At 28.7% G+C, this 18,208-nt stretch overlaps 1 protein-coding gene across 1 annotated transcript; it reads right to left on the bottom strand.

The window, feature by feature from the left end:
• Nucleotides 1–9,820: 9,820 nt before the first annotated feature.
• LOC120089269 (zinc finger protein CONSTANS-LIKE 1-like) lies at nt 9,821–11,911 on the bottom strand. The gene is made up of 4 exons (XM_039046688.1): nt 11,416–11,911; nt 11,039–11,182; nt 10,303–10,458; nt 9,821–10,149 (listed from the first exon to the last, which is right to left on the bottom strand). The coding sequence occupies exons 1-4, from the start codon at nt 11,833–11,835 to the stop codon at nt 10,066–10,068; spliced, it is 804 nt and encodes a 267-aa protein (XP_038902616.1). The 5' UTR covers nt 11,836–11,911; the 3' UTR covers nt 9,821–10,065.
• Nucleotides 11,912–18,208: the final 6,297 nt, after the last annotated feature.

Here is an 18,208-nt window from a genome sequence, read left to right as displayed (position 1 = left end):
CAAACAAATAGTCAACTAAAGGCATTCTTTAAACAAAAATAACGAGGGAGAGAGTTCACATACCAGTTGAAGACAGTCTTCAAACTTTGGAACTCAACGCAGCGAATGACCTCTACCCAATCAACAACGCCCAGTAGATGAGTCGACAATAAAAGCATGAACAACCGCAAGAACAGGATCGCAACAGGGACAACACCACCAGAAAAAAGCCCCAGGTATTCTCGGCGTGAAAACCCAAAGCGTGGTCTTTGGTGAGTTTGGTAGAGGTATGAGGAAGAACTGATCGTATAGGTGATAAGCAAGTGGGAGGGAAAAAGATGCTATCGTATAGCAAGATGCTTATCGTTTAGGAGAAACTACACGATCCTGTAGGTTTTATTGAATGATCGTTTAGAAAACAGAAGGCGATCATTTAGCAAACACGACACACTATACGATTGTTTAGGTAAGTTGACCAATCGTTTAGGACTTAGTGTGCGATCGTTTAGGCGCTAGGTAGACAATCGTTTAGGCGCAAAGCGACTATCGTATAGGCTCTCGAGAATAAGCGATCAATTACGTTTTCACACCAATGCGCTCCTCGATCTTTTTCCAGACGAACGATTCAAAATGAAACAAATTTCATTTTTATTCATCGGTTACAATAACCGACGTTGTTCCTCACTAACGCACATCCGAGCGTGGTTTTGGGTTAATTATCATATAATTAACCAATTAAAATATTAATAAATTTAATCATATTATATTTTTAACCTATAGTTTGATATCACATGTCTACTATAGTAATTTCTCCTCTACTTGATATAATTCATATTTATATTTAAGTTCCTCTAAAATAATGTATCTCATACATTTAGCCAATTATATCATATATAATTAACTAGTTCAATTATATCGTATACAATCGAACTTCCTCTTGTCAATTTGAACATTTCAAATTAACCCAAATACTGATTCTCGACTTTATCTAAGCTGGGGACCTAATGAACCTGTGGCTCAAAGCTCTAAGATCCACGATCCACGATCCGTTAACTGTCAGACATTCCACTAAAGACTAACAGCAGAACTCTTTTTACCACAAATATATTTGTGTCCATCGAATATAACCAATCATGAGTACAATGACCTTTCATAGATGCTCGTAAGTACAGCTAGGCCAAATTACTGTTTTGCCCCTGTAGTTACATCTCACTCCTTAAGTACCACTGATTCCTCTAATGAATAATATAACATAGTTCAACTATGTATGAACACCTCTAGAACCAAGAGAAGGTGTGTGGCGCCACATCGTTCAAGCCTCGAAATCAGCCCTTGAGGGAGCTATCTATCTACTTACCCCTGCCTCGGGGAAGGAGTGAATTCCATCTTGTGTAGCTAAGTTCCCAGCTCCCAAATCAGACGAATCCCCAAAATGGTAGGTTTAAATCGACTCGAACTTGGCACTCGCACCCATACAAATCAAAGAACGCCTTCAATGGCAGGGGTTCCAACTCCCTCAGGATTGAGGTCATGTTACTATGATCATCCCTAGTGAAGTGAAGTCTCTAGCATAAACGGTGTTTATATACGAGACGTTAACACTTCTTGGTCAGGGTCTTATACAAACTCTTTGTATAGGACACCCCCGCTCGCATGTCCCCAACGCAGATGACGCAGGATCATTACCATCTATGACAAGTCACAACACTTGTGACCATTCCACAAAGCGGGTCGCATCCGTAGTTACCAGGATTAAGGTTTTACATTCTTCTCACTGATCCATATAGTACAGACCATTTTGGTTATCACTCAAGACATGATCCACTTGTATGTCACCACATACATGCTTGAGTCACATACAGATAACCAGGGACTTTATGTTTATTGGTTTGTGGTAAAGCAAATAAAACATGCAACTAAACAAAAAACAAGATGTGAAGTAAATATCATATATTATACAACACAAGCGTTCGTACAATCTGTTTACAAACTACAGGACACAAAACTTTAGGGCATTAACCCCAACACAACCTTGTAACCCTTGAACTTTTCAAGGGCTTTAAACTTATGTTGCATTAAATAAACATAACCATATATGGAATAATCATTAGTGAAAGTGATGAAATATTCAAACCCTCATCTTGTCTTAACATTCATCAGATCACAGAGGTCTGAATGTACAAGCTCTAAGGGCTCTTTGGCACTATGATCTTTTCAAGTAAAAGATCTTTTAGTCATTTTGCCTTCAAGACATGACTCACATACAGGTAAAGAATCTTCTTCTTGAAGGAACTCTTAAGACAAAGAACCAATGAGCGGAAGCAGATCGTTCCAAACCCCATTGTGAAATAACAACAACATTTACAATCTAACATAGGACAGTTATGCATTAATGATTAAATTACAGCATGCTTTTAAGTTAAATATAAAAGAATCGAGTAAGACATACCTTTGAAGAACTTTTTCTCAACTCCCACAATCCACGATCAAAGAGAGAGATTTTGGAGGGAGGGAGTTACATAACTCCCTCTCACTTTTATTTTAAAATAAAATATAAAATTATATATCATATATCAATATATATGTATATAATTATATAACTAATTATACATATATTAACAGCTAATATATATAATTAACTTTATGTTACATCAAATATAACATAAAGTTATTAATCTCTCATAAAATCTATAGCATTTAATATAAATCTAATTCATATTAAATTTTAACCTATAGTTTTTATATAAATCAAATTCATATAAATTTATATTTGAATCATATTCAAATATTTATTTCCTCTCAAAATAAACTATATATTATAATGTATTTGATATATTATATCAATTATATCACATATAATTCATTTAAATTAATTATATCATATATAATTATTTCCCTCAATTATTTGAACAATTCAATTTGATTCTCAATTATCCCAATTGAGCTACCGAGGGAACCTTATAGATCTATAGATTGAAGCTCCAATGATACTTGAATAATTAATTGAACTCTTTTAATTAAATTACTCAACTTCCATTAATTGTCGATCATTCCACTAAAGACTGACAGCTACATTCTTTGCACTATAAATATATTTTTGTGTCCATTGGATTTAACCAATCAATAGTACGATAACCTTTCACAAATTGCTCGTAAGGCCAAAATTACCATTTTTCCCTTGTAGTTACGTCTAACTCCTTAAGTACTACTACTTCCTCTAATTAACAATAAGTCATAGGTCAACTATGGCCAAACCCCTCTCGGGCCAAGAGAGAGTGTGGCGCCACATCGTTCAAGCCCCGAAATCAGCCCTTAAGAGAGCAATTTATCTACTTACCCTGACAATAGAGTAGGAATAAATTCCTTCTTGTATAGTTGTGTTCCCAGAAATCCAATCAAACGAGTCCCCAAAATAATAGGTATATTGAGTCGGCAAACTGGCCACTCTTACCCATGCAAATCAAAGGACCGCCATCACAGGTAAGAGTTCACAACTCACTTAGGATTCAAGTCATGTCATCTATGATTATTCTGGTGAAATGTAAGTCTCTATTATTAACAGTGTTATATAATGAGACTATTCATTTCATGGTCCATTCTTATAAAAATCCTTTCTATATAGAACACCCCCGTTCACATGTTCTACATAAATGATCAAGATCATATCATTTGTAGAACTTTACAACAATTGTAACATCTACAAAGTAGGTCGTATTCATAGTATCACCAGGATAAGGTATCCAGCCTTATCCATCTACTATAAACTGTTTAGGTTATCACTTAAACACGATCCATTGTATGTCTCCACGTACATGTTTAAGTTACAGAAGATGCCCTTGGATGTTTGTTTATTGGTTTTGTGGGTTAATGCTACTAAATTTCAAATAAAATACCTCAAATTTTATAAATAAACTGTTTGTACAATATAATTACAAACTACAGGACCCACGAGATTTAAGGTATCAACCCTAACAATGTCATGGTTAAGACAAATCTTATTAGTAATTGTTTATTTGACAAATTTGTAAGATTCAAACATGTTTCGTGGATATTATTTAATGTTGTAGACATCTAATTAATTTTATCAGTTTTATTTTAATTTATTTGATATCTGTAAGATTCAAATAGGTATGACATTTGTAAAAAAACGGATATAATATTTAGTAAATAAAGAAAAAGTATATTTTTGACGCCTAAATATATAATCCCGACGATACAGGCATCGGAAAAAAGTGTAATTTCATGTTTTTCCTACCTTTTTTCCAACACTAAAATAGGTCACAATCAGCAAAGGTAACTATAAAAAAGTTCAAGATAATCTTTGTCGACTGTCAAATTATAGATTAAGCGTTGGGATAAGTAACCATCTCTCGACACTAAAAGAAAGCATCGGCAGAAGCTTACTTCTCCCGATAGTGAAAAATTTATTTTCACCATTGGGAGAAATACCTTTTACCGACGGTTTCATTTAGGGTCAGCAGAAAGCTTCTACCCTTGTTTCGTTGTGAAATCTTTTTTTCCCCAATGACAAGGCTTTTTTGGGTCAAGGAAGGTTTCCCCGACGATACAACCAACTGTTGAAATTTCGTCATAATAGATTGTCCCAATGGTGTTTTTTACCCTTTTCGATGGTTTTCGTTGTCGGCAAAAATCAAATTTCTTGTGGTGATAGATGAAATCAAATAAAAAGACTGAGGAAGAATCATGACCTAGAACTGGGAGGAAGAATCTATCGAGCAAAAGATGAAATGAAAAATAAGAGGATGAGAAAAAAAACTAAGAAAAATCCCAAAAACTAAGATGAAATCTAAACATACCGGAAAATCCCAAATGACGAGTAAAAATCCCAAATTGCAAGCAAAAATTGATGGACGAATAGATGAGAAAATCAAAATTATATATTCAACCACTTAGAAATCGATCGCACAAAGAGATGAGATGAACATCGTTCGTTCTTCAAATCTCGTGGAACATTGATGAAGCTGTGAAAAAAGAAGAGAGAATCACGCAGCACATTGATGAAAATGTGAAAAAATACTTCCCCAAATATCATGCTTGGATAGTTTGCTCTTTTATGTTAAATGAAGGATATTTTGAGGAATAAAAATAAAATGGTAACCGAATCTTCCCTAAATATTCTAAATCTGCAATTAGTTTTAGAAAATGCTACATAATTGGTTATTCCACTACACATTTCTTAAAAGCTATGTCAAGTGAGTGATTGTCAGCCCAAAGGAAGGCTTTCACTTGATAGGGTTGGTTGTTAAAATTTCTTCACCACATTGAGAGTATCATTTGCAAGTTGATAATTGGTCCAAAAGAAGGCTATCAATATTGTGTTTGGTATCTTATTATCCTTATAAAGTTTAATTGTAATGTTTTTTTTAATACGTTTAGTTTGGTATCAAGTTTTTTTATGTTTCACTAAAGAAATATAGATTCTCTCAATCTTAGTCAGATTACTTGCTCTTTACGTTGCATCAAGGACAAGTTCAACTTAGTCTTAGTATATATTGATGATCTAATTATTTTTGGTGATAACTCTTTTGTTGTTGCTTCATTTAAGAAATATTTAGGTGAATATTTTCACATGAAGGTTTTAGGTACTTGAAATATTTCTAGGCATTGAGGTTGTTCAGCATCCAGAAGGTATTTTTCTTAGTCAACAAAAGGACATTCTTGATATAGTTTCAGAAGTGGGGATCTTAGGAGCTAAACCTACAGGATTTTCAATTGAGCAAAATCATCGTCAAACTCTAAACGATATCAGCGTCTAGTAGGAAATCTCATATACTTTTCCTTTATGCAATGTAATTTAGCTTATGTAGGTGCACATTTTAGCTCAATTTATACTGGCACCACGACAAGAACATTAGGTTGTTGTTGTTCATATAGTTTGTTATTTGAAATCTAGTCTGGGTCAAGGAATCTTTCTTCGCTCCATTTGTGATCTCTCCCTTTCAGGTTGGTATGATTTGGATTGACAAGTTTTCCCTTTACTCACCGCTCTCTCATTGGTTGGATTGTCTTTCTTAGTGGTTCCTCTATCTTGTGGAAAACCAATAAGCAATACAAACGATGTCTCATATGTCGGTAGTGGCAGCGTATCACTCCATGACGTCTATTAGGCATGAACACAAGTGGCTTAAAGCATTACTTAAGAGTCTAGGGGTGGATCATCCTCCATGCCAACAATTTATTTTGTGATAGTTAGTTTGCATTAAATATTGCTCGAAATTATCCAATTTTTCATGAATGCACAAAGCACGTTGTGGTATTTTCACTATATATTCAAGACGTTATTCAAAACAACATCATTCACTACATGTCATGCTGCTACAAAAGAGTTACTTGAAAATATTTTTACAACGATTTATTTATCTTCTTCACAAGTTAGACATTTGTTATCTTCATGCTCCAACTTGAAGGAGTATTTGGAAATATATTTTGATATAAAATTTATATATTTTTCTCATTTATTTATTTTGTTATGTATGTTAATTTAAAATTAAGTCGTGTATATTGAAAACTCATGGAAAGAGCTTGCCTTGACACTTTACCATTCTAGAACTGACAGTGGAAGCTTTTAGATAAGATCTTCATCATCTCTATATGTAAAATGTTTGGTGGTTGATCATAATTATTGTAAGATATTTATGGGGTATTTGTGTTTGTGAAAGAATTAGTGATTACCTACGCAAAGTACCAAGTTCTTGTTTCTCGTCCCATTTTCTTTAAGGAATAGAATTTTTTTTCCTTTTGGCAAGTTGGTTTTCTGTCAATCAATCGGCCGTCATTATATGGCCAAAATCCATAAATCTTCCATCATGAAAAGTAATTATTGTCATCTTTCATCCAACGCATGATTTAAATTATATAAATAGTGAATGCCACTTCTACAAACTAGTGCTTTTTAATTAACATATAAGTGAGGTTAGACCAAACTTACGTGTTCATATGATCATCATTTGGATCTCATTTGAGAATTATTTAGTTTTAAAATTGAAATTTATATGCAACTCTTTTCTACCCCTAAATATTTAATTTTGTTATTCCCTTTCAACTAATATTTTTAAAAATCAAATCAATTTTTTAAACTAAAAAACGTTTTTAAAAACTTGATTTTTTGTTTGAAATTTAACTAAGAGTTCGACTATTTTACTCAAGGAAGATGAAAATCATTGTAAACAATTAAGAGTAAATTTAATTTTTAAAAATCAAAAACTAAAAAACTAAGATCATAGTTTCATAACCATTTCATTCTTGGATTTTGGCTTTTTGTTTTTTAAAATTAAGTCTAATTTCTCACATTTTTTTACCATAATTTGCATTTTTCTTAAGTACAAGAGTTGAATTATTAGCCAAATTTCAAAAACCATAACAATTTTTTTAAAAAAACTACTTTTTTTTTTCAAAATTTGGCTTGATTTTTTAAAACCTGAGTGAAAAGTAGATAAGAAAGCAAGAAATTTAGAGATTGAATGGATATTTATAAGCTTAATTTTCAAAAATTAAAAATTAAAAACGAAATAGTTAACAAATGAGATCTTAAATGATTAACAAATAGAGCCTTGATTTTTCATTTTTATGGTTGATGAAAAGTTGGGACGTTAAATGATTAACAAATGGGGCCTTGATTTTTTTTTTTTATAGTTGATGAAAAGTGTCCTTTTTTTCATGTAAATCTTTATGATGATTTTCATCTTTCTTTAAAAAAAAAATTGAAAATTCCTAGTCAAATTTCAAAAAACAAAACATAAATTTTTTTTCCAGTTTTTAGAACTTAGCTTGATTTTTTAAAAACATTTGGAGAAAAAATGTAGATAACATAACAAAAAAGGTGTGTGTGTGTGTGGGGATATACAATAGCTCATTTAAAAAAGTGGGGTTACTATTCTAGTGAGTTGGATATTGACAACTCCTACTACGAGCTAGGCTTAAATATGATATTAAATTTGTCAACATATTGACATTTTTACATTTTTTTAGGTTCGAGATTGATGATGAATCAATATTTCCATTGTATCGTAAATGGGTCCATTAAACATTAGAAGTAAACAACAAATTAATAACAAGAATGTAAATATATAATATTAATATTAAATATTCTAACTTATTAAAAAAACATAAAATATTTATTTATTAATTTAAATATATTTTTATAAATTTAATGTTCGACAATCAAAAATAACAAATCAAATAGTTGTCATTAAGTAGCTCAAAAAAAAGAGTGGGGTTACTATTCAAGTTAGTTGGTTCTTGACAACTCCAACTATAATTTAGGTTTAAGCATTGGTACTAAATTTCCATCAACATATTACACTTTCATGGTTAAACATATCAATATGAGGGATGAATCAATATTTTCATTGTATTGTTAAAATATTTATAAACCATAAGAGTAAGCAACAAATTACACAAATGTGAACATGATATTAATAATTAAATGTTTTAATTTGTTTAAAAAAAATTAAAATATTTATTTATTAATTTAAATATAATTTTTAATTATTCGAGAAATATCCATCGAGTTCGACAATCGAAAACTTTGACTTATAGAAGCCAAACACATCATAGCCAAATCATGCTCCACCACTCCATACCATACTCTCATATATACACACTAACAAAGTTGGGCTTATATATATGGATTTTCAATGGGCTTGAAACTCATGCAACTATCGATTTACCACAGATTTGTATGTTATTGTCTATTTTAAACTTTATATCAATAGAAATATTGTCTTTACTTGTATACGCCCGAAATTTTTAGTTATGCATCTATTCATTTATGTTTGATGTAAGATAATGTTCGCATCTTCGACATTAAGATCTCATTTGAAAGAGTTCGTTTTATCTTTTATTGGTGTAGGAAAAAGAAAAGAATCTGTTTGAATTAGATGGCTTCTCAACCACCAAATTAACAAGTAGAGAAAGAAAAAAAGGAAAAAGAAAGAATCCATGAAAGTTTCTTTGTAAAACACATCAAGAAGGCCAATAAGTCACCCACAGAATGGGTCACCCACTTCTCAAGGCTCTTTCTTCGTGCCGTCATCCCAAAACCCTAATGTGACCCCCCATCACCTTTTTTTCTCAAATCCCCCCCTTCTAAATTTCACATGCATCCTTAATTTTGAGGTCAAAATTAGGGCCAACAAATCAAACCCACTTACAATCTTAAACTGAATTTTAGTTAGTTTTAATCACACCCCCATTATTTTTCCAATCTTTAAACACCATTAATTAATTTTCCATTTTAATCCATCACTTAAACTTCTATAATCGTTTAGACCTCGTTTAATGATTTTACTTCGTTTTTTATTTTTTATTTTTTAAAATCAAGTGTACAACTATCAATTTCATCTATTGATTTCTATGTTTTATTCTCACTATTTTAGAACTGTTTTCAAAATCCAAGGTTAAAAAAAAGTAGTTTGTAAAACTTTTGTTTTTTTTTTTTCTTTGGAATTTTAGTGAATTCATATGTTTACATAGAAAATATGAACATCATGATTTTAAAAAATGCGTGAAACAAGCACAACTTTCAAAAACTAAAAATCAAAAATTAGATGGTGGTCACCAAATGAGATTTCAGTTTTTTACTATTAAAAATTAAGCTTATAAGCATTGCTATACATTTACATATATGTTTCTTTATTGTGATATCTACTTTTTTTTAATAGGTGTTTTAAGAATTTACGAGAAAAAAATAAATAAATAATATTTTATTAAAAGATGTATATGAGAAATATACAACTAAGAATAGAGCAATGGTAGCAACATCATGAGCATGAAAAAGAATATTGGATTTAGTTGATCAAATACCAAAAATCAAATAAAATGAGATCTTAATTAACCTTTTTTGTTTTGTTTTTTGCACATATATTTATGATTAGGTAGTAATTAGCAACTCATGGGAAGCTTGGTCAAACTCCAAAGGGACCCTGACTAGCAACACACACAGAGTCAGAGATTACATAAGCACATCTTAAAAAGCAATCAATTTGTTGAAACCCCACCCCCAAAAAAAAAGGTCATTTTTAAATAGTTAGTTTATTTTACACGAGTAATAATTTTTTACTCAAATTACATTCCATAATTTGTCACATAAGGTAAATACATTAAACTTGCTGCCAATTCTTGCAGCCAGCTCTCTTCTTCTTCCTTGTTCTGTCCAAAAAAAAAAAGAAATTGATTAGGAAATTGGCCAACCCATCTGATAAAGGTCTAATCTTTATGAAGAAAAACATAAAATAAGTAAGAAAATAGTTAAGAAAAAATGGAAATTAATTAAACAGTAAAAATTTGGTATGAGGTTTTTACCATTTGATCTCTTTGTTTAATTAGGTTGTGAGTGGGGGTAGTTAATTTGTTGGTTTTGAGAGGGATTTCATCAGTGTCACAAAGTTCATTATTGTTGCGAGCAAATCTTCCTCGTACTCTTGTTCTTCTGTCTGCTAGGGTTTTCCTACATGCATACTGTAAAAATAATAATTTAACCATGAGGATTATTTCAAGATCGAGAGAAAAAAAATAAGAAATTATTTTAGACCGTTTAGTAATCATTTCATTTTTTGTTTTTAGTTACGATAATTTGCACATTTCTTTAAGTACGAGAGTTGAAATCTTAGTCGAATTCTAAAAACAAAAACAAGTTTTAAAAAATATATTTTTTAGGCTTCGTTTGGTAACCATTTTTTTATTTTTTTTTTTAATTAAGCATATTTTTCATCCACATTTCTTACAAGGATTTGCATATTTCTTAAGTATATTGGTTGAATTCTTAGTCAAATTCTAAAAAGAAAAACATCTTTTAATTTTCAAAATTTGGAGGTGGAAGTAGTATCCATAAACTTAATTTTCAAAAATAAAAACAAAAGTAAAATGCTTACCAAACAGGATCTTAGTTTTCAAATTTGGACTTGATTTTTTAAAACATTAATAAAAACAAGACAATAAAGTAAGAAATTTATAGGTGAAATAAGTGTTTATAGACTTAATTTTCACAAATAAAATGATTATAAAACGGAAATTTATTTATTTTGAGAATTATTAGGACCTTGATGGTTTTGTTGAAATTTCTCTGGTTTCTCTTTTTCAAATATCTGACAATCCTTTCTTTCCTTTCTTCTTCTGAGTAGCGACTTGCCACCTTAATATTTGTTTCTTCCACTCCTTGCATTTCATATCTACTCTGACTTCCCTGCATACCAAAAAATTTCAACTTCCTTTAACATATATCGAAACAAACCAAAAAGTCATAGATTTGAATTTTCAATTGACGATAATTGTCTATTATACGTTTCACTTTTCGACTAATTTTCAAATCTTGAAAAATATATAAGAGTTATGAATACGAATAATATAATATAACAACGGTGTATAATTTATCAGTTTAAGCTTTTGAATTTTCTAGACGCATTAATTATCAATTACCCAGGTGTCGCGGTATAGGGGCTTCAATTCAGGCACAAAGCCTAAGAACTCCTCGCTGTAATTGCATGTACCAGGAACTTGTGGTTGATTGTTGCTGATTAAGCTATGAATGTCGTACGTACTCATCGTGTTAAACTCGGGCAACGACGGGACGGCCATATCAGAGACCGACCCATATAGGTCAGGATACTGCATTGTTAGGAGGGGCGATAGGGTATCAGACGAGGATTGCTCGGGTGACACGGTTTGATCAAAGGAAGGAACGAAAGTTTCTTCCCTTAGAGAAAAGTCGATATTGTTGTTGTTGTTGTTTCTAAGGTCACACATTCCAGTGTCTCCAACAGCCATTAATAGGCTCTGAAGATCAGAAAGATTGTTGGGATAAAGAAGATCAGAGTAGAAATGAGGAAATGAAGCCATTGAAATTAAATTAAAGATCTCAAAGAAGAAAGAGAGAAAGGGGAAGAGAGGATTCTTGGGCTCTCAATAAAAAAAATTTATGCTTTTTTCTTTAAGCCAATGCTTTTGTTAATGCTTCCAACTTTTATAGACAACAAAATATGAAAGGGAAAATTTTTTTTTATTAAAAAAAAAGTGGCCTTGACTAGGGGTAGGGCAGCTCGGTCAGCAGACCGTAAATTCGCATCATTAATTTCCCTGTTCATTATTCACTCAAATTTTCCAAAAAAATTCCAAAACATCACAGGAAATACTTCTTCCTTTTCCTTTGGTTAAATTAGCAAAATAGCACGAAAATTTGGGTAGGTTTCGATTACAAATATGTTAAAATATCATTTTTAGTCTCTAATTTTTAATTTATTTAATTTTAGCTATACTTTTTTAAAGGTCTAATTTTAGTCCGTGTACTTATAATAAATCTTAAATTTAGTCTTTTAATTTTTATCAAAATTTACTAAATAATAATAATAATTTTCATGGAAGAAAATATAATATGTGAATATATTTTCAAAATTTAGGGTGAAAAATACTAATAAATAACCAAAATATTTTTTAAAAAATCAACAATAAACAAGTTGTAGGGGTTAATTTTAAGATTTTAAAAAATATATATATAGAGACTAAAGTTGAACATTTGAAAGTAGAATAACTAAAAATGAACAAACTTTAAAACACATAAACCAAGATAGTATTTTAATCTATATTATTATATTAAATAGCTTTGAAAAGTTTCATTTTAATACTTTAAATTTGGGAGTGTTTTAAAGTAAAATGTATACCCTTTGAAATTTTTCTACTAAAATGATGAATAAAAAGAAAATGTACACATGATATTCATTTACAACATTATCCATTTAAACTGACGTATGTGCCAATAATGTATAAAAATTGATTTGGTAAATGAAATTATAAATGAGTGTTAAATGATATATCTTGCGTTAAAATAAATGGTACGAACAATTTTAATTTTTATACGGTTGAAATTGAGTTGTAAACAAAGTTACAAACTCTTTTCAATTCGGTCATTTAACCACCAAGTCAATTTCTATTCTTGAATTTAATGAGAAAAGAGGAAAAAAAAGTCTATAAAGAATAGTTTAAAATATTTCAAAATCTGGTATAACAAAAATTTACCAACCCTAAGTACATGAGTTTTTGTTCACCGAATCGAACAAAAGAATCGAGTTGGTAATAAACATAAATATATATATATATATATCTATATATATATAGTTCAACTAATTAAGACATTTTTCGAATCAGAGGCTAGGATCTCCGACAGATCATATTCTTGCCTATAATATATATATATATAGAAAGAGTGTAATAATTAATGTGTATTATATTAGAGATAATTAAGAAGAAAAATGAAATGAAGATTTATATTAGTAAAAGAGAAGGTTAAAGAAGAAGCCTGAAAAAAGGGGCAAATGACAGGCCTCGTGCGAATAGTATTCTTGTAGTACTGATTAAAGTGCCCTATTTCAGACAGACTTAAGTACTTCTAAAAGAACTCAACCCTATTCTCTTTTTTCATTTTCTTTTTCAAAAATAAAATAATACATACATATAGAGAAAAAAATATATCAAAATGTTATACTTTTACTTCTTTAAGTTTTGAGTTTGATTTCAATTTAATATGTAGATTTCAAAATATTACAATTTTGTTTTTGAGATTTGAGTTTTGTTTCAATTTAATTCTAAAGGTTTTCAAGATTTACACTCTTAACCTCGGTTTTTTACTAAATATTCTTTCTTTTTTTTTTGTCTTTAGCATTAAAGTATATCAATTAATTTAAAAGAATTAGAAAAATTACAATTAATTAAGTTTCACTATTTTTCATCACTATTAAAATTAAATTTTAAATTTTAATTTAAAATTATTTTAAATTAAGTAATAGATATTGACGTCAAAGACTAAAACTGAATATTTTGTGAAATTAAATCATCGTTAAAAGTGTAAGTCGTGAAACCTTGGGACTAAGTTGAAGTAAAACTCAAATCTCAATGACAAAATTGTAAAGTTTTGAAACACGGAGATTAAATTGAAATCAAACTCAAAACTTAAGAACTAAAAGTGTGCCTTTTGGACAAAAAATTATTTTTTTGATAAATTTTCACAAATAAAAAAAAATGTCAAACTATTTATAGAAATAACAAAAAAATATTAATAGACACTGATAGACTTCTTTTAGCATTAGTATCTATTAGCGATAGACTTGTATCAGTTTTTATCACTGATAGTATCAATGATAGACTTCTAACAGTTTCTATCACTGATAAACATTGATAGACTTCTATCCGCCTCTATCGATGATAGACTTGTAATAGTTTTTATTAATGATAGAAGTCTAACCAGCATCTATCAATAATAGAAAATGATAGACATTGATAAACTTTTATTACTTATAAATGCTGATAGACTTCTATTTTTAAGTTTCTTTGTGATAGATATTGATAATAATGTCTATCACAATTATAATTAAATTTTGCTATTTGGGTAAATATTTTTTCTTATTTTTCTATTTTTGAAAATTCCCCTATTTTTTTTTTTTTGTTGAAAATAAATAAATATACAAGAATCTAACACATGGGTTTGCCTTTGCAACATACAAGATATCAAAGTACAACAATATATCCCCAAATCTGAAGGCTTCTTTCTTGATTACCCATCATTTTGTTTATAAAAATATATATATTCATAGCATTGCCATTAGATGATAAAGTGATGAAATATTCCTTTAATTGGCAATTCATGTCCTTGTTTTCTTGAACATTTGAGCATTTTCAGATGTCCTTTAGAGGATTGATTTGAATTTAGTCTTTGGCAATGACAATAGAATTGGGTTCTCTATACTATTATTTGATTATCTGAAAAGGGTTTGTCTTAATTCTCTAATGAATTTGCATGTGCACTGACCAAAGCTTTTGAATGGGCTGCCTATCTTTTCTTGTCTTCACCACAAAAGAGAACCCTAAGACACCATTATTAATCAAAACACACACTGTTTGGTCTTCATATCTCTGTTGTTTTTTCTTTCTGAAATAAAATGAAAGTGTTTTTGGGTCTTGGGGCTATTTGGGAAAAGGAAAACTTTAAAAGAGGAAAATGAATATGTATACTTACAGTTATATCAGTGTAAAGTTATATCCCTTTTGTATTTGTTTAGTGTTGATAAGATATTCTAATTGGGCTAAGGGCTAAGATGTAATATTACTTTAACTAAATTATCAGGTCTATGTCTAATATTCAATTTGGACCCTTAGCATTTTTATGTTTCTTTTAAATATATATATTCAACTCAAAAATACTCTGGATTTTCAAATGTTTCAAAGTATCTTTAAACTTTTTAAAAATAAAAAATAAAAGTTCAAAAATATCATTATAGATAGATGTATACTTTAACAAAAACCGTTAATATCTCGTTGCAAAGATGTCTCTGAACTTTCAAAAATTGCATTATTACCTTTACTTTTTTTATAATAAAAAAATGTTCTTACCGTTTATCTACATCTCATTATCTCTGTTTTCCTACTTCAATTGATCTATGTATCCAACACTTCTCTATTTTCTCTCTTTTTTCTTCTCTCTTCTTCAACCTTCGTTATCTAAAAAAGAACAAAATTTGTCTCCTTCAATTAAGATATATAAACAATAGGTATAAGAAGAAAAAAAATAATTGAACTGTTGAGAGACCTTAATTAGGACCTAAATATTTTAACAATAATGTTGTACGTTAGGAGGGTGTGTTAATAGCCAAATAAGACCTTTTGTATTTGGCTAGTTATCATTTTGGTAAATTTTAAGGAAAGATTTTGATTTTGAGATTTTTTTTTTTTTAAATTTTGTGGGATTATACTTGATGTTTTGGCTTATATTTTGTTACTAAGAAAGTTTGTGTAGGAATTAGACAAATGAGAAAAAAATGAGAATATCTAAATAAATAAAAAATTAAAAAAAATGTATCTATATAAATTGTTTGAAGATTGGTTCTTTTCCAACTCAAGATAACTTCAAATAAATTGATCACTATATTAATGGTAGGAGCGTTTTTTTTTTTAACTTTTTTTTAAAGGTTAATAGTATTAATGCAACTTTTGAAAGTTTAGGAATAATTTTTAAACGGGGTATTAATAGATTTCGTCCATGCTCTAACGATAAGGGTGTTTTTTAACTAAGCGTTTTTTAAAGTTTAAGAGTATTATATATTGAAACATTTTGAAAATTCTAGAGTATTTTTAAAACAAGATACTAACAGGTTCTATAGAAAAAGCTAAGTAAAAGTAGTTTTGAACCTTTTTTTTAAGTTTAAAGACATTATTGAAATTTTTTTATAGTTCAAGAGTATTTTTAACACAAAGTATAAAGTACAAAGTTCAAGATAATTTTTATAACTCATCTTGAAAAAGATTACTTCCACATTAAAAGAATGAAAATGCAAAAGTGTGTTGTGTATTCTTTATATATATTAGTTTCAATGTACTTCACAAGTCTAAAAGTTTAAAATATATTCTCAAAGTTACCAATGTTATTTAAAATATTCTTAGTTTGAAATTTGTTTGAAATTTATTTGAAGAATGGTTGAAGTTCTAAAGAAGATTATTTTTATGTTTTCGTGTGTTCGTAAACATGTACAAAAAGTCAAATTTAAAGGAGAGAAGAAATTATACTTTTGATCTCTAAAGTTTCATCAAACTTGTTTTTTGAGTTTTGAATTTTTAAATTCAACAACTTCATTCTTTTGATTAGTATTTGGTAACATTTTTAATACTTCGGTCAATATTTTTGTTAATTAATAGTACTATAAAGTTGTATTTGGTAATTTTTTTCGTTTTTATTCAAATTATAAAATATTTTTTTAAAAAAAATAATTCATATATATAATAAAAAAAATTAAATAACAAATGTTTGTATAATTTGTTTAAAATAAAAGTACTTTTTGATATAAATTTGTTTTTCTCTTTCCATCTCTATTTCCTCCCCTCTTAAATTTTTATGAGTTTAAAAATTCAAGGATTAAAATGTAAAGGGGTTAAAATGTAAAGGTGTATTTGGAATACATTTAATTTAAAAAATAAGTCATTAAAAAAATTAGAGTGTTTGACAACCATTAAAAATAATTTTTGAAGTGTATTTTAAACCATATTTATCAAAAGTATTTAAATAAAAGTGAGTTTTTTAAAAAAAAAAAAGAATTCTCGGGTCAATCCAAATGAGCCCTAAATTAAACCAAGTACCAAAATATAATTTTTCTATTAAAAAATAAATAAAAATAACTTTTGTTTTACTTTATTTTTGAAAGAGTAGGTGGGATAGCCTATTTATATTCTTTTCAAAGAACTTCACCATTCTTAAAGTTCCATAAATATTCTAAAAGCTACAGATTGATTTTAAAAAAAGAAATGTTCTTACTTTGGTATTAAAACATAAATCCATCACACACATTATTTTACGTATCCTTATATGAAAAATGTGATTGATACTCTAGCATACTTAATTTTAATTTCATTTGGTTGTTAGATTTCAAAATATTGCATATTTATTTTTTAATTTAGTTTCTTTTTTATTCTTAAGTTTCAATATTTTATTCTATTATCCTCGAGATTCTACGAATGCTCATTTTTTGTTTTTTGGTGTTAATTTTAGTTACTTAATTTAAAATAGTTATGATTTAAGAACATTTAATTAGTTTTAATAGTGATGGGAAATTAGAGAAAATGAATTTTAAATAAAATTTATATAATTTTTTATAATTAATTAAATATATAGTAACATCAAGAATTGAAAGTGAATATTAAATGAAAAATCAAAGGTAAAAGTATAAATCTTGAAGCTCTAAGAACCAAATAGAAACAAAACTTGAAACTTAAGAGTAAAAAATACAAAGTTTTATAATCTATGGGCCAAATGGAAATTAAAATCAAAACTTATAGGTAAAAGTCCAACATTATTTTAAAACCTAGGGATTAAGAGGATAAACTAGACTCAAAAGCTTGAGACAGGTATTTCCCCTTTAATGAAACTTATATATAGCAAAATTACAAAAAGAAAAAATGTCTTTGAATTTTATATTTTGTGCCAAAAATATCCTTAAACTTTTAGAAGTTTGAAAAACATCCTTAAACTATAAAAATAGTTCAAAAATACTATTAACATTAGTTTTGAATAGAAACCGTTAGTATTTAGTTTAAAAAATACCTTCAAACTTTCAAATTTTCAGAAAATACTCTTAAACTAAAAAAAATAAAAAAAATACTCTTACTATTAGTATATGAACAAAAATACATTTACTCAAAACTAAAGTTGTAAGTTAAAACATAAAATCCCAAAAAA

This window comes from Benincasa hispida, chromosome 10 (assembly GCF_009727055.1).
Source record: "Benincasa hispida cultivar B227 chromosome 10, ASM972705v1, whole genome shotgun sequence".
NCBI lineage: Eukaryota > Viridiplantae > Streptophyta > Magnoliopsida > Cucurbitales > Cucurbitaceae > Benincasa > Benincasa hispida.
The sequence above is the reverse complement of the archived record's forward strand: the minus strand, read 5'-3'. Positions and strand labels throughout refer to the sequence as shown.

Excerpts from the sequence above, each read along its gene's own strand:
- LOC120089269 (XM_039046688.1), bottom strand. The coding sequence starts at position 11,835 with ATGGCTTCATTTCCTCATTTCTACTCTGATCTTCTTTATCCCAACAAT. Across the intron at positions 11,183-11,415 it reads CCCTATACCGCGACACCTGG|GGAAGTCAGAGTAGATATGA; the intron begins GTAATTGATAAT and ends TTTGGTATGCAG. Across the intron at positions 10,459-11,038 it reads ATTTCAACAAAACCATCAAG|TATGCATGTAGGAAAACCCT; the intron begins GTCCTAATAATT and ends TTATTTTTACAG.